Source organism: Pocillopora damicornis, chromosome 14 (genome assembly GCF_964200805.1).
Source record: "Pocillopora damicornis chromosome 14, jaPocDami1.2, whole genome shotgun sequence".
Taxonomy (NCBI): Eukaryota; Metazoa; Cnidaria; class Anthozoa; order Scleractinia; family Pocilloporidae; genus Pocillopora; species Pocillopora damicornis.
In genome coordinates this window covers 3,478,560-3,501,256 of record NC_142683.1, presented here as the reverse complement: position 1 = coordinate 3,501,256, position 22,697 = coordinate 3,478,560, and the positions used below count along the sequence as shown (strand labels likewise).

General features: G+C 39.0%; 1 protein-coding gene across 1 annotated transcript; it reads left to right on the top strand.

Annotated features, from left to right (window-relative positions):
* Nucleotides 1-7,868: 7,868 nt before the first annotated feature.
* LOC149034030 (uncharacterized) lies at nucleotides 7,869-9,989 on the top strand. Its single transcript, XM_089193336.1, has 2 exons — nucleotides 7,869-8,118; nucleotides 8,202-9,989. The coding sequence occupies exons 1-2, from the start codon at nucleotides 8,068-8,070 to the stop codon at nucleotides 8,859-8,861; spliced, it is 711 nt and encodes a 236-aa protein (XP_089049462.1). The 5' UTR covers nucleotides 7,869-8,067; the 3' UTR covers nucleotides 8,862-9,989.
* Nucleotides 9,990-22,697: the final 12,708 nt, after the last annotated feature.

Sequence of the window (22,697 nt, the reverse complement as noted above, 5' to 3'; positions counted from 1 at the left end):
GAAGCATAACTCTTTCAGTCCCGACTTCCTTCGCCGTAGGCAAATAATTATTTAAATAAAAACATTAAAGATTAGGGTATGTTATCAGAAGAGCAGTAAACACGTTAGGAACGAAGCTATCAGATAAATTTTGCAATATTTAACAACTTTTCACCGATGTGGAGCCTCACGGTTTAATAAATATCCAACACTAGCCACCGACACGCCGGGCCAAAGTATTCCATCAGTGCCGAGTGACAATTTTGGACTGAGTTAATTGCCTCTGAATAAGACTTCCGTTTAAATGCCGTACTATCTTACGAAATACGTCCCCTCAATCTTAAGACCACACAGCAAGATCCAAGGAATTACGTCGTGTTTAGTCGTTATGTTCTTACTTCGCTGTCATGTAGTCACGAATGATTATTACGACACTTGCAATGCTCACGCATGTAACGATCTTTGTTTGATTATTGTGACGAAGCACCACAAAAACTGGCTCGGTAACTCTATGCTGTATTTCCATTTAAAAGTGCTCGAAGTATAGTCTCGTTGATGAAATGAAAAATTACTTGCCAACTGAAAATCGCCGCAGAATATGAGTGACCCTCAGGGCTCGGCTATTTACGAAGATGCTACGGGAATCAACGGAAACGGAAAACTCTCGACCGAAGAACCTGAAAATTGTCAGCTACTGCAAGAATATAAAATTGGACACGACATCCCCATGCTTCTAAGATCTTCGGAAAAAGTCGAACTATGGCCAAACGCAGATATCAATGAGGCCTCAAAGCCATTCATCGATCAAGCCGGAAAAAGATATCATCAAGGGTGGCTTGCACCTTACATCGAACGAGATTTGTCCACCACCCTCCGATCCTCGGAAAAAGTAGAATTATGGCTGAGGGCTCATTTTTCGAACTACCAAACAAGAGCTTGTTTTCACGAAGAAGACATACCCTCTGCGGAACAAAGTGAAAAGCCAAATACAGTGCAAAGTGTGATCACGAGTTTGGCTGCAGTAGAGATTTCATCCTGAGATACTAAAAAATGTAACAAGACGTCTGACTTTGGAAATTTTCAAAGTAGTTTGAACCCAAGGTTAAAAAAGACAAACTCACTTTTTGCTACACGATGTAATGCTACAAGTTGTTAATAACCGAAGGATAATAAACCTTTCCGTTGAATGTAAGTTCTTCTAGTTACACTAAACGATAGCAACAGAAAACCTCGCAGATTCGCGGATTTACATTTAACGTTACTATGGCCTAAATGCAGTTGTACACGTCGCATAGGGACGCGAAACAATGGTTTAAAATCATTTCAGTGTTCGATACAATTCGTTCGTGCAGCTATGTCAGCGATGCGCGCGCAAGTACCAGCAAAATGAATCCTTTCGGAAACAGCTGACTATATTTCGAAGTCATCCACTCGAACCTACCATTAACTTGAAGCAGTGACCTTTTTGAGACACGAATAGCCACAGGAAGATTAAATGAATTAATTCTGGCTCGCTTTAACGCCAGTGGATAAGCTGGAAGGTCTTTTTCTTAGCATTTCAAACCAAACTTTCCAGCTTCCGGCTGCCTTCCGCGACTCAACAACGTTTGTGCTCAAGTTCCGTATCAAAGCGAGAAAATCCTGTGAACACGACCCAGGAAATGGCAAGCGAAAGTTTAACCAAACAAGACGAAAAAGCGACAACGAAAGAAGTGCCAGGGTTGATTGTCATATATCCAGAAGAAGAAATAAATACCTTTAATCACGATGTTAAACTTTCATTGTTTTCACTTGGACACTTCATGTCTTTCCGTTTTTCCACCAAAGAGGTAAAAAGTGTAAATTATTTTCCTTCTCAGGCAAATGATTTGGAAATTTGAAAAAAGTTGTTAAAGATAAACGGCTTGTGAATTCAGTGAAATACCACTATTGTCCTTTAAGATAGTGTGAAGCTCGTTTGAAAACAAAAGCAAGCATAAGGTCCAAATAAAGTTGTCGACGTCGTGTACGACTGACCTTGCTCGGCCTATTCGCTAACGCAATGACAGTTCTAACAGTTGACTTTGAAACGGCTTTCTGAGAAGCACTCAGGATAAAAACAAACAATTTTATTACTGTTTTCTTTTTTTCTTATTTTTATTCAATTACGCGATTCAAGAAAAATTTACTGGCTGACGAGTGAATTCCGCATTAAATTTTACTTGAAAAACCGATATCGCACTCATCGCTTCGCGATTTGTGCGATATCGGTTTTTCGCATGAAATTTAACGTAGAATTCACTTGTCAGCCAGTGAAATTTTCTATAATATGTTCCAGTTCCTTGAATCCAGTGAGAGAGATAAATTTAAAAATGTAACCATCACCGATGGTAGAACCGCTGGAAAGGCTTATTTCTTCGAGTAGACGCAGTCCAAGAGCTTATTTAGTTAATTAACTTAATAATGTGCATGAAAAAATTACGCGCATTTGATTAGCCGAAATTAAGCACTTGTAGAGACTACAAAGTGTACTTGCCCTATGGGCTCGTCCAATTGCGTTGTCTTTGAAAAATTGACTTGTGCTTATTAACACCAAATTGCTCTCTCAAAATCATGTTATTACCAATACAAATATTTCTAGGGTTTAATTTGAGTAGTGTACCTATGTGCGCTAGGAGTCTTTCATTTTGCAAGTCTTGAAGCGCGAAATGGATAACTACGGTTCGTCTTGATATGATGTTATCAGTTTCAGAGTCTGGTAGTCTTTTGCGGTACGCTCTATGGATGCGATCTGCCTTTTACGCAGTCACCTTAATGCCTGTTCATCATTTCAAGCGCTTGCTCGTAAGAAGGTGGAGGAGTTTCGGGGAAACTGTCCGTCTGGATTGCGGCTGTGTCTGAAGATGAACAAACTGCGGTAATATTTTGAACAGCAGTGAAGTAGTCTGGCAAACCGCTCCAAATCTGGTGAGGCACATGATTATAAGCTAGGATAGGAATGGAAGAATTTTCCAGATCATCCGCAAGATTCTCTGAGATTACAGCTTCTCTGGAAAATGGAATGTGTCGAGTCTTCAGTCTCCGCCCGCGGAACACTAATGCCACAATTATACAGCCGCCAACTATTAACAGTGCCGTTGCAGTAATTGCAAAAATCCAGACTGAATTCGAGCCATCGGTGAGAAAGGATCGACAGCTAGAGCATGCTTCAGTCAAAATCACAAATGTGACCAAAACTGCACTCAGAGAAATGCCAGAAAGGCAAAAAAGCGATGACACCCCAATGCCGAATACACTAACAAGGTGTCCGGTGCACTTTGATGATATGGTGGAATTTTCTTCTTCGTAGTGCGTTCTCATTATTTTCCTAATGAGAAATAATTTCTAGAAATTGTCGTAGTCGAAAGGAGAAATCGTTCGTCGAGGGAACTCCTGAAAAGACTGATGTCGTACGAGTCTTGAATGAGAGGAAGTCAATGTCGAAGTCGTGACGTCAATTTCCAAGAAAGTGTGGCGCTGCGTCAGCGCGTGTACTACAAGATAATTTGGAATTTAACAACTGAACTGGTAATGTGAAAAAATCCCGACGAAGGGCTAACGTTCGAAAAGTCAGCTTTAGAATTTCTTTACGATGTCCACTGAATACAATCATTAACTCGGTTAACGTCAGCATTAGAATTTCCTTACGATGTCCACTTAATACAATCATTAACTCGGTTGATACAACGAAACGTGATCGTCAGTCGACTTATTTCCGCAGGTGCACGTAGATCCGAACAATTTACGCGGAAACAAGGAAACAATCACAAACCGCACCGGATCCCATTACTGAAGCTGAAGACACAAAAAATAAAGGGCTTTTGTGTAAAGTTTCTCGAACGGAACGAGATTGGAACAAAAACAGCCTGAACTGTTTCCTTTGCAGCGAATGAAAGTGATGACCTGCAAGGTTACGCAAATACATGTGCAATCTTTTGTCTTCTCCAGACACAAACAAGGCTACAAGGCGTGAATCATTAACTCGTGTGTGCATTAAACATGAGTGACAATCGTAAATAAAACTTTTTTTGATCAAGCAAAGTAGTCACTTTCGAAAGAACGGTTGATCGTGCGTGCAGTTGTATGGATATTCTTTTTTAATAAATACATGATCCAACATCCCGTGTTTTTTGTGTATAGTGTTATTATGTTAAGTATTGTTTACACAATTGTCTTGTCACAGGCGACCCAAGGTCACGTTTCGAGAAAAAGCCAACGATTAATTCACGAACGCGTCACGCGTTGTGTGACTCAGAGTAAGTTATTCTAGGAACCGTTGAAAATTTGAACACGTTATAAGGAATAGTATAGGGAACGAAATATGGTCAATTTACAACGATAAATATTTCGAAATATGAAGATTTTTCTCGAAAAATCAATAAAACTTACTCATACCCTGTGTATCCGTTGTAGTTTCTGGCGATTGTTGCCGTTTTAAGCTTGCTTTACCATCACTATTATTCACGTCATCTACTTTTATTACATTGGTAAAATCTGTACAGACATCACACCAACCAACTCGCGCGCAAAGTAAGAAGACTATGTTGAAGGCTTGAAATTATATTACGATAGATTTTCATCAAGAAATGGGCCAGGAATTTTCCACAATTGTGCAAATAATCGTGAAGGCTGATCGCGGAAAAGCGATTGCGTGACGCTCGGTAAGCTGTAAGATGACATGTTATTATATCATGATTTTGCTCCGACAAAGCGCTGCAGTTTGAACCTTTCAATGTTTTTCTCCCATCATCCTTAACTTCGGCGATTGGTCGATTGTCTTAAGTTAAAAATAAAAATAAATAAGTTTTATTTTTAGAAACTAAGCGTTTCAATTACCTGCTGATGTGATTCAACCTTACTTTTGTAAGAATCAAATTGCTTTCTTAATGAAAGAACTTTTCAAAGGTAAACCTAAGTCTTAACTTTCTTTTATGAAAGTTTTGGGTAGAATTTTGATTTTTGGCACAAAGGAATAAGTTCGTCCACGGATCTTCCAAGTTTCCTATTTCGAAATTCTCAGAACAAAGGGTTCATCTAAGGCGTAGGTGTAGGTGGTTTTTGTCTGTGTAACAACTGTAACTCGTTGTCACGACGGTTTGAACAGTCAATTTAGCTGTACGTCCCGAAAAGTCACCATAGGTGGAATTAAGATCGTATTCTAATTGTAAATAAATTTAAAAGAAGGTGATCTGTTGTTCAATTCAATATTAGACATTCCTAGCTCTCAGCACAAGCTCTCGCTAAGTTTTTGTGTCTTCTGAAAGATCGAGCATCTTTTCTTAGCCAAATGGAAATTTTTCAATTCATTAACGAGAATCTGCTTTCAAATACCACCTCTTCTCAAAGATACTTGTGTCGATATTCATAAAGTGTTTTTGAGAAAGAGAAAAATGGCACAGCCATTTCTAAGTATTATTGTAGACACTCTACTTCGGAGCTGTAACAAACGCGTCCTATTGAGGTTTGAACGCGTCCGCCTGAGGTTTGAACGCGTCCCCTGTGTCCTGGTCTATATTCGTTCAGTTTTTACCAAAAGCTTAATGCGATAACCGCTGGTTATTTCAACCGCGTTAACTTAAGAAGGTAGTGTTGTTCGGTGCAATATCTTGTCCAGCTCATAACGTCCACAAATGAAATGAAAAGTTTTCATCAATAGGTTGAATAACCGCAAATTAGTCAGGAATATACCTCTGAGAACCCGAAAGTTTGCGATGATCGAGGAACACTACTATAAGATAAATGAATAAAGGGGATAAGTTTCTAAAGAAACTGTGGTGCTGCGTCGGTGGGAGAATATAATAGGGCAATTTAGTGTTATCAACTGAGTTGATAACGTAAATTGGCCACCGTAAAGAGTTAAAAGGCTGGCGTTTCGAGCGTTAGTCCTTCGTCAATCACTCTGACGTTGATAGTGCACTCTGATTAGCTATTCAAACTCCCAACATCCTTTGATATTCACCTCTGATAAGCTCGCTCGGGTTTTGCGCCAGAAAGTGTTGTAATCTTTGCTGGAATAAATGAGTTAAAATCATCTCTTTGTGCTATATTTTCTTGCTGTTTAAGCATGTACGAAAACAGCTATTTACCTCAGTATCAGTGGTCAGCGGTGGATCTTTACCTCACCGCTTTGCAGCCTTTATGGGGGAGGGGTAGGGATGTAAGTCCCAGTCTCAGGCCAAAATGTTTCCCAAATGCCATTTCCAGGCCCACTGTTTGTGTAAATTCCATTCTCATTCTATGATTGTAATTCCAACTGTCAGAGGCTCGTCAAATTTAATTACACCTTCTCAACAAAAAAAACAAATGTCCCTCTCATTATATTTTTGATATTGTCATGCAGACAAAAAGTACAAATATTACAGTGTGACGGTCGACTCCATTCACGTAAAAATATACTCTTGTCTTCTTTTGTTATTTCAAAATTTATAATTATATATTAGCTATATAGCAACACAACCAAAATCCGACACCCCCCCACCCCCACCCCACTTGGCGACAAATAATGATCAGTTCCCTTGGCCATGGGTTTTAGGGCGCCAACAAAAAGATTGATGTGTTTCCATTCGACCTACACGTGAACCTCTTCATGGGGTCGGAAGTACAATAGTAAAAGAAGTCCTCAATAGTAGATGAGCTGTATCCCATTACAAGCAAATCAGTTTATCATTCACTGACCTTCTGAAAGCAGAATATTTTCATTCGAGGTCAGTACCGGCTTATTTCAACCTACCGAACGATTATGACAGGAAGAAGTCAAGATGCGTCAGTGTTTTCAACGTGTCACGGAAAGTTCCTGTTAACAGCTACGGTTGGTTTGGTAATTTTCTGTTTCACAGCGACTACCACCGCTGTGTTTGTTATATTTCTGTTACCTTGCCCTGAATGCAAATCACCAGACTCCTTCGTTGCATCCATTTACTGGGGTGCCGCCGTTTTCTGCTTTGTATTGGAGTGACAACACTGGTAGAGATCAGCCACGTTAATATCGAGCTACCGAAAGGAAGACATTATACTTTAATCTGGAAAAGGTAAGCTCTCAAACCTGATTATTTATTTATTTATTTTTTTTACTCGAAAAAAAGATTCTTACTTCGCACGTCGTGAGTTTGTTCTTGTGACGGCCATTTTGAAAACGGTGAGAACTGGAGCGAGTTACGCGGGGGCTTGGGGTTGAAAAATCTTCGGAAAGCGCACGGAACTTCACCCGTAGAAACGGAGCGATATTTTTTCAATTTTTTTCGACAGTCCCAGACATTTGTGTGATTCGCTTCAGACATCGATGTGTAAATCGATTTCAAAATGTCCGTCTTTTAACAAATTCACAACTCGTGAGCTAAGTAATCTTTAATTCATTCCCAGATTACTCAAGATAACAAAATGAAATAATTTTGTTTTAGAGAGAATTAGGGTTTAAGGCTTTTGGCGACACAGCCCTACTCGAAATTCTGTAAAGAAAATGCCCCCCCCCCCCCTTCCACTTCTACGCTCCATCTGTTTTCTGATCTTTTTTTTATCGTGAATTAGTCCTATCGTGAAAAGCACGTGGTTATTCACCGAGGCGTAGCATAAAAAATAAGGAGATTAGATTCACATCAGTCAATAACAACTCCAAATAATCGGCCTTATTCAGACTTCCTCACGCACGGAGGATTTTGTTATGATTTTTGACGTGATTTGAGTAACAGCTGAAAGCCACTTTAAAAACATCTTTCAAATCACAACAATGCCTTCTTAGCCGTTTTTTCGTCTTTGTGAGCGAAATAAAAAGGTATTGATACTTAAACTTCCTTCTTAAAAAACGTCACTCTTTCGGTTTCTAGCTATTATCTAGAAACTTCTTGCAAAAACAGAGTTCCAATTGAAAAGGTTTCCTTAAGTCGATCACCAACGAGTGCGTTTATTACAGCCAAATTTCCCTGAAAATAATTGTTTTTCCAGAAGAACGTAAAGGCCGCCGATCAGTATAAACGACGATACAACTTAGGTCAATAAGTATTCAATTACGGAACGTGACTTGGATATGAATCGTGCAATTTGGAATCACGCGCACCTGAGGTGTATTGCTACAAAATGCCCAGTAGTTTCACTTCCGTTAACCGACGCATGTTTTGGCCTATTAACGTGCGTAAAAATTTAACAGACAATACTTATTAATAGCTCTAGAAGGCGAAACAAGATAACAGTTGTTTCACTTCCTTCCACAGAGGCAAGCTCTTCAAAGAACTCTTCTTGACGCCCTGAAGATATCGCTTATTTTACTCAGGCATTCTACGGCTTCGAAAATGACGAATCATTCTGAGGAGCAAGAGAACTCAAGGTTGTCAAGGAGCAGGGAAATTGTTTGTTTCCTGGTTGCAGCCCTTGGATATATTTTAATCGTAACAAGCCTCGTTCTCTTCACATTCGCTATTTTTGTGTTGTTTACTGAAAACTCAAACTTAGCCATTAGAAGTGCAACCACTGCCACAGTGATGTTGATTTTTGGAATGATTTTGGTATTGTTAGTACATATACACCTCAAAAGAGGATCAAAAACTTCTGCCGTCCAAGTTGTAATATCTACGATTCCTGCGGAAGATTTGACAAAATCTCCGGTCCCTACACTTTCGTATTACCATACTCCTCGCCGTCAGCCATTCGTTGGGGCCTCTTCGTTAGATTTGCCGGATTATTTTACTGCTGTCCAGGATTCAAATGAAGTTTATTCATCTGTGAACGCTGGAGTTTGTACAGATGATTTTTCGGAGCCGTTCGCTCCACTACCATGTTACGAAGAAGCACTTAAAATGGCCTCCATAACCAGTCAAGAAAACAAGCTACATTCCTTGTCGCAATCTGGAGACGGAGAAAACACAAAACTCTGAAGATTTTTCAAGTAAACAATTTGGAAGAGTTACACCCGGAACTACCACGCTAGACGATGTGAGACAGGAAAAAAGCTGTCATCAAACTTATAAACTATTCTGTAACTACGAAACACCACATGCTACCGCGCGAGTTATAATTTAAGGACATGCATAGACACGTTTGGACAGCGCGAAAGTTCTTCGTGAAATGGTTTGCGGTATATCTAATTTTTATTGCTCAGTAATCTTCAGCAATTTTCCAAACAAGATAAGAGTTAAAACGAAAGCTTTGCTGATAAAAAATATAGAGTGAAAACAACTGCTATAGGCACAACGTTTTGCATTGTTATGATCACAAGAACACTGAATAGAAGTTTAACCCCCGAGGTCATTAAAAGTCATTTTATCCTTATGTAATGTGTTTAAAGCACCTGGGGGTATTTGAGCGTATTAGGATTGAGTTCAGCGTAACCACATTTGCATTGAAATATTTTCGATGTTTAGGATCTGTATTAGCTGTTCGAAGTAACATAACACGATGTTGCGCCTTTGTTTTTTGGGTATCCCGTAAGAAAAAGTTTCTTTTAGAGCTTCCTCCATCATTTTCAAATGATGTAATGCTATTTGATTGAAGCTCTGTACGTCACAAGAGAGACGACTTAGATAATTAAATAAATTATTTTACAGAGTGGATAAAAGGTGGCTTTATGATCTTTATGAATGAGAAACTAATTGAGAACAGAACTTTCTAAAAATGCTAACGTCACCGCTTAGCTTCAATACTTCGGAAGTGTTCTGAAACTCTAATGATTCGGCCGGAGCATTTTCTTAAAGTCTTTGACAGAAACACTGCAACATACTTTTCGAAGGCACTCAAGCACTTGACTCAAATATTTTCCGCACAGATTCATGTGCTCTTTACGTTTTGTTTAGTAGTAGCGCCTAAGGATGGCACGGGCCAGAATGATTTCTGTTAGAATTTGTGAGCGTGACTAAGCGTAACTAGGCGTAACGCACTGATGTACGCGCGCCTAGCCTTGTGGGCTGTGGGACCTCGCGCTTCCGTCTTCTTTGAAAGGAATCTTGGCTTTTGTTGTGTTTGTAATCACAGTCCCGAGTTGTAAGATTAAAATGTTCATATTTGAACCTTGAGTGGATCTAAAATAACTTTCTAACATTGGTCCTTCGAGCCGGATGCGAACTAGATGAAATCCTGTTTGAATTGGTACTTTTCGGATTACATAAAACGCTGGCCGCCATTTCTCCATATATAGAAGCCAGCACTCACATGTCAAAGGAGCCGACGAACGAGCCAACGCAGTCGGTAAGCCATGTGAATATTCGTTCTAATGACTCACCTCAAAGTCAAGCGCATGATGTAGGCTCTCAAATTAAACTCCCAAAGTTAGTCTTGAAGAAATTCAATGGAGATATTACTGGGTGGTGTTCATTCTGGGACTCATTTGAGGCAGCAATATATACATAAGAACTCTAAGCTAGCGACTGTTGACAAGTTCAATTATCTCAACTATCTCCTGGACAAGACCGCTTCAGAGGCAATTGCAGGTATTGCTATTACGGAGGCAAATTATGAAGAGGCCATCGCTATTTTGAAGACCAGACTTTGGCAACAAACAGATGATTGTAAACAAACACATGGATGACCTCATCAACATGGCACCTGTTTATTCTAATCATGGCCTAAGGGGCTTGAGACAGCTCTATGACTTGGTGGATGTTCATGTACGGGGTGTTAAGACTCTTGAAGTACCATCAGAATCCTATGGTAGCTTGCTTCATCTGTTTTAAAGAACAAGGTACCACAGGAGGTAAGTTTGATCGTTAGCAGAGAGGACAAGGGAGGAGACTGGGAATTAGACCGCCTGTTGGCAGTTATGCATCAAGAATTGGCTGCAAAGAAGAGAGTTGCGCAGGGAAATTACAATCCACCGCCAGACCAACCATTCTGAAGGAACAAACCGCATTGGAAAGGCCCACCCTCTGCCTCATCACTATTCTCTAAGTCAGATAGCCAGTCAACTTGTACCTATTGCAAACGGCCTCACTCATCTAATAGCTGTGAGACCGTTTCTAATGCACAAGCCCGTAAGGATATTCTTGAGAAGACTGGAAGATGTTATGTTTACCTCAAGAAGGACTATCTGAGCCGAGAATGCAAAGCTAATGTAAAATGTTTCACATGTGGTAGCGGTCATTATGTCGGCATCTGTGAGAGCAACCTGATGAAAACTAGAACAAGGGAACAATGTGCGAAACCTGAGCAAAGGGAGAATGTAAACCCAGAAGATCAGCCAAAGCCCGATCACTCCCAAGTAACCATGTTGATTAGTTCTGCCACACCAATCCTTCTACAGACATCTCAAGCCATTATTTATCAGTAGGGATCTAAAAAGGAAGGTGTGGAGGCTAGAATAATTCTTGACAGTGTGAGTCCGAGATCGTACATCACAAACCGTTTGAAGGATGAGCTAAGTTTACCCGCTGAATGTCAAGAGACAATGTTAATCAAAATCTTTGGGTCACAAGACGAGAAGGTGCAGACTTGTGATGCTGTTTACTTTGGTGTTGAACTACCTGATGGAACAGATATGAAGTTGTCAGCCTATTCTGTACCACTTATCTGTGAGCCATTTACTGGTCAGTCAGTAGCCCTGGCGAGGAACATGTACAAGCACCTCAATGGAATTCACCTTGCCGATTACTCAAAAGGAGCAGAGGCAGCAGAAGGGGACATACTAATTGGATCAGATCAATACTGGCAAACGTAACAGGGGAAGTAAGAAGAGGAGAAAGTGGTCCAACAGCTTTACATACAAGGATGGGTTGGGTTTTATCTGGACCAATAGAGAGCTCAATGCGTGACTATGACCCATCTGTTAACTTGGTTTCCAGCATCCATGTTCTTAAGTTCAAAATAAAAATCGGATAAGTTTCATTGTTTAGAAACTAAGCGTTTCAGTTGCCTGCCGACGTGATACAACCTTACTTTGGTAAGAGTCAAATTGTTTTCTCGATGAAAGAACTTTTCAAAGGTAAACCTAAGTTTTAACTTTCTTTTACTGAAGGTTCTAGGTAGAATTTTGATTCTTGGTTCAAAGGAATAAATCCATCCATAGATCTTCCAAGTTTCCTATTTGGAAACTCTGGGAACAACGGGCTCATCTAAGGCCATGTAGGTGGTTTGTTGTGTCTGTGTAACAGTTGTAACTAGTTGTCACAAGGGTTTGAATAATGAATTTAGCTTTACGTCCCAAAAAGTGACCTAAGGTAGAATTAAGATCATATTCTAATTGTAAATAAATTTAAAAGAAGGTGATCTGTTGCGCGTGGATTGTTTAAATTCAATTAGTTACCTAAAATTATCCCATTGCAGCAATTTTGCTTGAATATCATCACGTTTATGTTAAAAGGAAAGATATTTCCATACCATTAAGAAACTTTCTGGATGATAAATATACTTTAACCGTTTTCTTCTGATCGTGAATTGATATAAGAGCTTCTAGGACCAGGTACGGGTTGATAATTTTTTTTCCTTGACCGTTTCAATTCCCCCAATTTTTAATTTAGAAAATCTCTTCATCTACGAATAAACGTTATTCACAGTAAATGGCAACTTCTGGATCGAGGTAACACCGGAGATATTCGGTTACTAAGTTGGGGTAAGTTTTTCTCTGTTCAAGGCGGCCTGAAGCGACATTTGAACGTTGGGATCATATATTGTTAAAACCAAATATTTTCTATATTTTTGTAAATTAATGTTAAGAGCAAGGGGAAGATCGTTTCACGGATAGCACGAGAGCTTGAGAAATATTTGCGATAGGACTCGAGTTGAATTCAAAAGATCACTTTCGATCCGTCATATTGGCGGGCAAGTATGGGCAGACCAAGTGCACTTTCCCGTTTTTTTGCCAAGCAAAAATAACTGGAGCTTTTTAATATTCACTTCGTGATTAGGACCCTAAAGGAAGACTTTATGCCAAATCTCAGCCAAATCGATGGAATGAAGTGGCCGACGAAAGCTCGAAAGTTACAGACTATCGCGCTTAAGAGGTTATTGGTATTCGTCGAGGCGTAGCATTGAAATATAAGGACATTAGATTCACATCAGTCAATAACCACTCCAAATAATGGGCCTTATTCAGACTTCCTCATGCACGGAGAATTTTGTTATGGTTTTTGACGTGATTTGAGTAACAGCTGAAAGCCACTTTAAAAACATCTTTCAAATCACAACAATGCCTTCTTAGCCATTTTTTCGTCTTTGCGAGCGAAATAAAAAGGTATTGATACTTAAACTTTCTTCTTAAAAACGTCACTCTTTCGGTTTCTAGCTATTATCTGGAAACTTCTTGCGAAAACAGAGTTCCAATTGAAAAGGTTTCCTTAAGTCGATCACCAACGAGTGCTGTTATTACAGCCAAATTTCCCTGAAAATAATTGTTTTCCAGAAGAACGTAAAGGCCGCCGATCAGTATAAACGACGATGCAACTTAGGTCAATAAGTGTTCAATTACGGAACGTGACTTGGATATGAATCGTGCAATTTGGAATCACGCGCACTTGAGGTGTATTGCTACAAAATGCCCAGTAGTTTCACTTCCGTTAACCGACGCATGTTTTGGCCTATTAACGTGCGTAAATATTTAACAGACAATACTTATTAATAGCTCTAGAAGGCGAGACAAGATAACAGTTGTTTCAGTTCCTTCCGCAGAGGCAAGCTCCTTAAAGAACTCTTCTTTATTCCCTGAAGATATCGCTTATTTTACTCAGGCATTCTACGGCTTCGAAAATGACGAATCATTCTGAGGAGCAAGAAAACTCAAGGTTGTCAAGGAGCAGAGAAAGTGTTTGTTTCCTGATTGCAGCCCTTGGTTATATTTTAATCGTAACAAGCCTCCTTCTCTTTATATTCGCTATTTTTGCGTTGTTTACTGAAAACTCAAACTCAGCTATTAGAAATGCAACCACTGCCACAGTGATGTTGATTTTTGGGATGATTTTGGTATTGTTAGCACGTATACACCTCAAAAGAGGATCAAAAACTTCTGACGTCCAAGTTGTAATATCTACGGTTCCTGCGGAAGATTTGACAAAATCTCCGGTTCCTACACTTCCGTATTACCATACTCCTCGCCGTCAGCCATTCGTTGGGGCCTCTTCGATAGATTTGCCAAATTATTTTACTGCTGTCCAGAATTCAAATGAAGTTTATTCATCTGTGAACGCTGGAGTTTGTACAGATGATTTTTCGGAGCCGTTCGCTCCACCACCATGTTATGAAGAAGCACTTAAAATGGCCTCCATAACTAGTCAATAAAACAAGCTACATTCCTTGTCGCAATCTGGAGACGGAGAAAACACAAAACTCTGAAGATTTTTCAAGTAAACAATTTGGAAGAGTTACACCCGGAACTACCACGCTAGACGATGTGGGACAGGAGAAAAGCTGTGATCAAACTTATAAACTACTCTGTAACTACGAAACACTACATGCTACCGCGCAAGTTATAATTTAAAAACATGCATAGACACGTTTGGACAGCGCGAAAGTTCTTCGTGAAATGGTTTGCAGTATATCTAATTTTATTGCTCAGTAATTTTCAGCAATTTTCCAAACAAGATGAGATTAAAACGAAGGCTTTGCTGATAAAAAATATAGAATGAAAACAACTGATATAGGCATCACGTTTTGCATTGTTATGATCACAAGAACACTGAATAGAAGTTTAACCCCCGCGGTCATTAAAAGTCATTTTATCCTTACGTAATTTGTTTAAAGCACCTGGGGGTATTTGAGCTTATTAGGATTGAGTTCAGCGTGACCACATTTGCATTGAAAATTTTTCGATGTTTAGGATCTGTATTAGCTGTTCGAAGCAACATAACGCGATGTTACGCGTTTGCTTTTTGGGTATCCCGAATGAAAAAGTTTCTTTTAGAGCTTCCTCCATCATTTTCAAATGATGTAATGCTATTTGATTGAAGCTCTATACGTCACAATATATTGACTAATATTGAAGACTTAAATAATTTTCTGCACATGAAGGGCAAAAAGATACGCAAAAAAAGAAAAAAGGAAAATGGCAGATGTTGATTGTAAAGGAGAAAAAGTCCCAGCGTTTCTAAGTGTACGAAAAATATTGAAGAAATGGTTGAATTTGATTCAATTTTGCTGTGTTTGAATTTTAGCATTAACTCATCAGGCTCCATATAAGAATCTTCGGTTTCTAGAATATTGAGAAGAGCTCTTTTTGTTTCTTTTTTGAAGGATTTCTTTGAAAAATTTTAGTATTCATTGAGTTTTTTATTCCAGACTGTGACACCAACGCACGAAAAGGCTTTTTTGCATTTTAAGCCTAGAGTACTAAACGCTATAGAGTTGTGACGTTGAGGAGCGAGTAGTGCATGTATGAATGTTTGAAGTTCTCGCAAAAGGTTTCATGATATCAGAAGGTGCACTGTCGTTATGAACATCGAGCATTCATTTACATACAGCTTCATAATATAAGAAGGTAAAAGGCAGAATTTTCGCATTTTCAAACAAGGGGATTGCATGTTCTTTTCTATCAACAAAGTAGATTAGACGTAATACTCACTTTTGGGGAACAACAACTTTGTTTAGATAGTTTTTAGACGTATTACCCCAAGCAACGAGTCCATAAGTTAAATAAGGCCTAAACAGTCCAACGTATCAAGTTAAAAATGTCACTTTACTATCAGATATGTGCTTTGGCTTTTCATTCATTCATTCATACAAATTTAAATAAATTTCTGTCCAAAACAGAGCTTTCCAAAATGTTTTACAGAGTGGATAAAAGGTGGCTTTATGATCTTTATGGATGAGAAACTAATTGAGAACGGAACTTTCTAAAAATGCTAACGTCACCGCACGTTATAGCTTCAATACTTAGGAAGTGTTCTGAAACTCTAATGATTCGGCCGGAGGATTTCTTAAAGTCTTCTAAAATCATTAAAAGTATACCTTTTGCAGCTCCATTTGTAGAACTTTGACAGAAACACTGCAACATACTTTTCGAAGGCACTCAAGCACTTGACTCAAATATTTTCCGCACAGATTCATGTGTTCTTTACGTTTTGTTTAGTGGTAGCGCCTAAGGATGGCACGGGCCAGAATGATTTCTGTTAGAATTTGTGAGCGTGACTAAGCGTGACTAGGCGTGACGCACTGATGTACGCGCACCTATCCTTATGGGCTTTGCGATCTCGCGCTTCCGTCTTCTTTGAAAGGAATCTTGGCTTTTGTTGTGTTTGTAAGTACAGTCCCGAGTTGTAAGATTAAAATGTTCATATTTGAACCTTGAGTGGACCTAAAATAACTTTCTAACATTGGTCCTTCGAGCCGGATGCGAACTAGATGAAATCCTGATTGAATTGGTACTTTTCGGATTACATAAAACGCTGGCCGCCATTTCTTCATATATAGAAGCCAGCACTCACATGTCAAAGGAGCCGACGAACGAGCCAACGCAGTCGGTAAGCCATGTGAATATTCGTTCTAATGACTCACCTCAAAGTCAAGCGCATGATATAGGCTCTCAAATTAAACTCCCAAAGTTAGTCTTGAAGAAATTCAATGGAGGTATTACTGGGTGGTGTTCATTCTGGGACTCATTTGAGGCAACAATATATACAAAAGAACTCTAAGCTAGCGACTGTTGACAAGTTCAATTATCTCAACTTTCTCCTGGACAAAACCGCCTCAGAGGCAATTGCAGGTATTGCTATTACGGAGGCAAATTATGAAGAGGCCATCGCTATTTTGAAGACCAGACTTTGGCAACAAACAGATGATTGTAAACAAACACATGGATGACCTCATCAACATGGCACCTGTTTATTCTAATCATGGCCTAAGGGGCTTGAGACAGCTCTATGACTTGGTGGATGTTCATGTACGGGGTGTTAAGACTCTTGAAGTACCATCAGAATTCTATGGTAGCTTGCTTCATCTGTTTTGATGAACAAGGTACCCCAAGAGGTACGTTTGATCGTTAGCAGAGAGAACAAGGGAGGAGACTGGGAATTAGACCGCCTGTTGGCAGTTATGCATCAAGAATTGGCTGCAAAGAAGAGAGTTGCGCAGGGAAAATTACAATCCACAGCCAGACCAACCATTCTGAAGGAACAAACCGCATTGGAAAGGCCCACCCTCTGCCTCATCACTATTCTCTAAGTCAGATAGCCAGTCAACTTGTACCTATTGCAAACAGCCTCATTCATCTAATAGCTGTGAGACCGTTTCTAATGCACAAGCCCGTAGGGATATTCTTGAGAAGACTGGAAGATGTTATGTTTACCTCAAGAAGGACTATCTGAGCCGAGAATGCAAAGCTAATGTGAAATGTTTCACATGTGGTAGCGGTCATTATGTCAGCATCTGTGAGAGCAACCTGATGATAATTAGAACAAGGGAACAATGTGCGAAACCCGAGCAAAGGGAGAATGTACACCCAGAAGATCAGCCAAAGCCCGATCACTCCCAAGTAACCATGTTGATTAGTTCTGCCACACCAATCCTTCTACAGACATCCCAAGCCATTATTTATCAGTAGGGATCTAAAAAGGAAGGTGTGGAGGCTGGAATAATTCTTGACGGTGTGAGTCCGAGATCGTACATCACAAACCGTTTGAAGGATGAGCTAAGTTTACCAGCTGAATGTCAAGAGACAATGTTAATCGAAATCTTTGGGTCACAAGACGAGAAGGTGCAGACTTGTGATGCTGTTTACTTTGGTGTTGAACTACCTGATGGAACAGATATGAAGTTGTCAGCCTATTCTGTACCACTTATCTGTGAGCCATTTACTGGTCAGTCAGTAGCCCTGGCGAGGAACATGTACAAGCACCTCAATGGAATTCACCTTGCCGATTACTCAAAAGGAGCAGAGGCAGCAGAAGGGGACATACTAATTGGATCAGATCAATACTGGCAAACGTAACAGGGGAAGTAAGAAGAGGAGAAAGTGGTCCAACAGCTTTACATACAAGGATGGGTTGGGTTTTATCTGGACCAATAGAGAGCTCAATGCGTGACTATGACCCATCTGTTAACTTGGTTTCCAGCATCCATGTTCTTAAGTTCAAAATAAAAATCGGATAAGTTTCATTGTTTAGAAACTAAGCGTTTCAGTTGCCTGCCGACGTGATACAACCTTACTTTTGTAAGAATCAAATTGTTTTCTCGATGAAAGAACTTTTCAAAAGTAAACCTAAGTTTTAACTTTCTTTTACTGAAGGTTCTAGGTAGAATTTTGATTCTTGGTACAAAGGAATAAGTCCATCCATAGATCTTCCAAGTTTCCTATTTGGAAACTCTGGGAACAACGGGCTCATCTAAGGCCATTTAGGTGGTTTGTTGTGTCTGTGTAACAGTTGTAACTAGTTGTCACAAGGGTTTGAATAATGAATTTAGCTTTACGTCCCAAAAAGTGACCTAAGGTAGAATTAAGATCATATTCTAATTGTAAATAAATTTAAAAGAAGGTGATCTGTTGCGCGTGGATTGTTTACATTCAATTAGTTACCTAAAATTATCCCATTGCAGCAATTTTGCTTGAATATCATCACGTTTATGTTAAATGGAAAGATATTTCCATACCATTAAGAAACTTTCTGGATGATAAATATACTTTAACGGTTTTCTTCTGATCGTGAATTGATATAAGAGCTTCTAGGACCAGGTACGGGTTGATAATTTTTTTTCCTTGACCGTTTCAATTCCTCCATTTTCTAATTTAGAAAATCTCTTCATCTACGAATAAACGTTATTCAGAGTAAATGGCAACTTCTGGATCGAGGTAACACCGGAGATATTTGGTTACTAAGTTGGGGTAAATTTTTCTCTGTTCAAGACGGCCTGAAGCGACATTTGAACGTTGGGATCATATATTGTTAAAACCAGATATTTTCTATATTTTTGTAAATTAATGTTAAGAAGAAGGGAAGATCGTTTCACGGATAGCACGAGAGCTTGAGAAATATTTACGATAGGGCTCGAGTTGAATTCAAAAGATCACTTTCGATCCGTCATATTGGCGGGCAAGTATGGGCAGACCAAGTGCACTTTCCCGTTTTTTTGCCAAGCAAAAATAACTGGAGCTTTTTCATATTCACTTCGTGATTAGGACCCTAAAGGAAGACTTTATGCCAAATCTCAGCCAAATCGATGGAATGAAGTGGCCGACGAAAGCTCGAAAGTTACAGACTATCGCGCTTAAGAGGTTATTCGTATTCGTCGAGGCGTAGCATTGAAAAATAAGGACATTAGATTCACATCAGTCAATAGCCACTCCAAATAATGGGCCTTATTCAGACTTCCTCATGCACGGAGAATTTTGATATGGTTTTTGACGTGATTTGAGTAACAGCTGAAAGCCACTTTAAAAACATCTTTCAAATCACAACAATGCCTTCTTAGCCGTTTTTTCGTCTTTGTGAGCGAAATAAAAAGGCATTGATACTTAAAGGTATTGATACTTAAACTTCCTTCTTAAAAACGTCACTCTTTCGGTTTCTAGCTATTATCTGGAAACTTCTTGCGAAAACAGAGTTCCAATTGAAAAGGTTTCCTTAAGTCGATCACCAACGAGTGCTGTTATTACAGCCAAATTTCCCTGAAAATAATTGTTTTTCCAGAAGAACGTAAAGGCCGCCGATCAATATAAACGACGATGCAACTTAGGTCAATAAGTATTCAATTACGGAACGTGACTTGGATATGAATCGTGCAATTTGGAATCACGCGCGCCTGAGGTGTATTGCTACAAAATGCCCAGTAGTTTCACTTCCGTTAACCGACGTATGTTTTGGCCTATTAACATGGGTAAATATTTAACAGACAATACTTATTAATAGCTCTAGAAGGCGAGACAAGATAACAGTTGTTTCACTTCCTTCCACAGAGGCAAGCTCTTCAAAGAACTCTTCTTTACCCCCGGAAGAGATCGCTTATTTTACTCAGGCATTCTACGGCTTCGAAAATGACGAATCATTCTGAGGAGCAAGAAAACTCAAGGTTGTCAAGGAGCAAAGTGGGTGTTTGTTTCCTGATTGCAGCCCTTGGTTATATTTTAATCGCAACAAGCCTTCTTCTCTTCATATTCGCTATTTTTGCGTTGTTTACTGAAAACTCAAACTCAGTCATTAGAAATGCAACCACTGCCACAGTGATTTTGATTTTTGGAATGATTTTGGTATTGTTAGCACGTATACAACTCAAAAGAGGATCAAAAACTTCTGCCGTCCAAGTTGTAATATCTACGATTCCTGCGGAAGATTTGACAAAATCTCCGGTTCCTACACTTCCGTATTACCATACTCCTCGCCGTCAGCCATTCGATGGGGCCTCTTCGATAGATTTGCCAGATTATTTTACTGCTGTCCAGGATTCAAATGAAGTTTATTCATCTGTGAACGCTGCAGTTTGTACAGATGATTTTTTGGAGCCGTTCGCTCCACCACCATGTTATGAAGAAGCACTTAAAATGGCCTCCATAACTAGTCAAGAAAACAAGCTACATTCCTTGTCGCAATCTGGAGACGGAGAAAACACAAAATTCTGAAGATTTTTCAAGTAAACAATTTGGAAGAGTTACACCCGGAACTACCACGCTAGACGATGTGGGACAGGAGAAAAGCTGTGATCAAACTTATAAACTATTCTGCAACTACAAAACACCACATGTTACCGCGCGAGTTATAATTTAAAAACATGCATAGACACGTTTGGACAGCGCGAAAGTTCTTCGTGAAATGGTTTGCAGTATATCTAATTTTATTGCTCAGTAATTTTCAGCAATTTTCCAAACAAGATGAGATTAAAACGAAGGCTTTGCTGATAAAAAATATAGAATGAAAACAACTGATATAGGCATCACGTTTTGCATTGTTATGATCACAAGAACACTGAATAGAACTTTGACCCCCGCGGTCATTAAAAGTCATTTTATACGGTTAAGAATATATGAAAGTCATATATTTGAACTGCGGATAAAGACATGAATGAAAGTGATCCTCGCAGTGATATGCACTACTTAGGCAGTAGTGAAAATAAGGCCTGAAGTTTTTTTCAGGCCTTATTTTCACTACTGCCTAAGTAGTGCATATCACTGCGAGGATCACTTTCATTCACAAAAGTCATTTTATCCTTATGTAATTTGTTTAAAGCACATGGGGGTATTTGAGCTCATTAGGATTGAGTTCATCGTGACCACATTTGCATTGAAATATTTTCGATGTTTAGGATCTGTATTAGCTGTTCGAAGCAACATAACGCGATGTTACGCGTTTGCTTTTTGGGTATCCCGTAGGAAAAAGTTTCTTTTAGAGCTTCCTCCATCATTTTCAAATGATGTAATGCTATTTGATTGAAGCTCTATACGTCACAATATATTGACTAATATTGAAGACTTAAATAATTTCTGCACATGAAAGGCAAAAAGATACGCAAAAAAAGAAAAAAGGAAAATGGCAGATGTTGATTGTAAAGGAGAAAAAGTCCCAGCGTTTCTAAGTGTACGAAAAATATTGAAGAAATGGTTGAATTTGATTCAATTTTGCTGTGTTTGAATTTTAGCATTATCTCATTAGGCTCCATATAAGAATCTTCGGTTTCTAGAATATTGAGAAGAGCTCTTTTTGTTTCTTTTTTGAAGGATTTCTTTGACAAATTTTAGTATTCATTGAGTTTCTCATTCCAGACTGTGACACCAACGCACGAAAAGGCTTTTTTTGCATTTTAAGCCTAGAGTAGTAAACGCTATAGAGTTGTGACGTTGTTGAGCGAGTAGTGCATGTATGGCTGTTTGAAGTTCTCGCAAAAGGTTTCATGATATCAGAAGGTGCACTGTCGTTATGAACATCGAGCATTCATTTACATACAGCTTCATAATATAAGAAGGTAAAAGGCAGAATTTTCGCATTTACAAACAAGGGGATTGCATGTTCTTTTCTATCAACAAAGTAGATTAGACGTAATACTCGCTTTTGGAGAACAACAATTGTGTTTAGATAGTTTTTAGACGTATTACCCCAAGCAACGAGTCCATAAGTTAAATAAGTCAAAATTAAGGATTTATAAATATTTGTGAGTGCAAATGATGGAACAAAGTGTCTTAGCTTAGCAATCATTCCTTTGGTCTTATTTACTCTAGTGATAACACAGTCCAGATGGATATTCCAAGAAAGATTTTCATCGATCAAACACCTAAATATTTGATGTAACTCTTATGTTCCAAGCTGACTCTTCTATTTTTTTTACTAGCAGATATACTTATTTGTGGGAGATAACGGATATTCTTTTGTCTGGGCGAAAAATTACAAGATTTGATTTTTTTGTATTCAAAGTCAATTTATTTGTAGTCAGCCAGTCTCAGATCTCGTTAGTAATTCTCTTTACTGCCTGCCATGCATGAGATAATTATGATGTTAGTCCGAAGAATTCGGTATTGGATCAACAAATGATCTCCTTATTGATATTTTTCTTTATTCTTAACACTTGTCTGTCTGGTATTGTGTTGGTCTTGTAACAAGAAATTCTGTCTTGGTCACGCATGGGAGTATAAGTTTAAAGGATAATTATATATGTTTCAGAAACAAAATCTCTACCATTAAAGAGTATACCTGATGTGACTGCATTTAAGATTCCAAAGAGTAATTGATAAAGCCTTACAAAAATCCTCTTCACATGCGTGAAAAATTCGACTACGGACAGCGCTATATTGAATCTTGGTTAGCCGCCTAGCCGCCTAGCGGTTATACAAGATTCAATAAGGCCATGCTCTCGTCCCAACAAAGTCTTGCTTCTCTCTT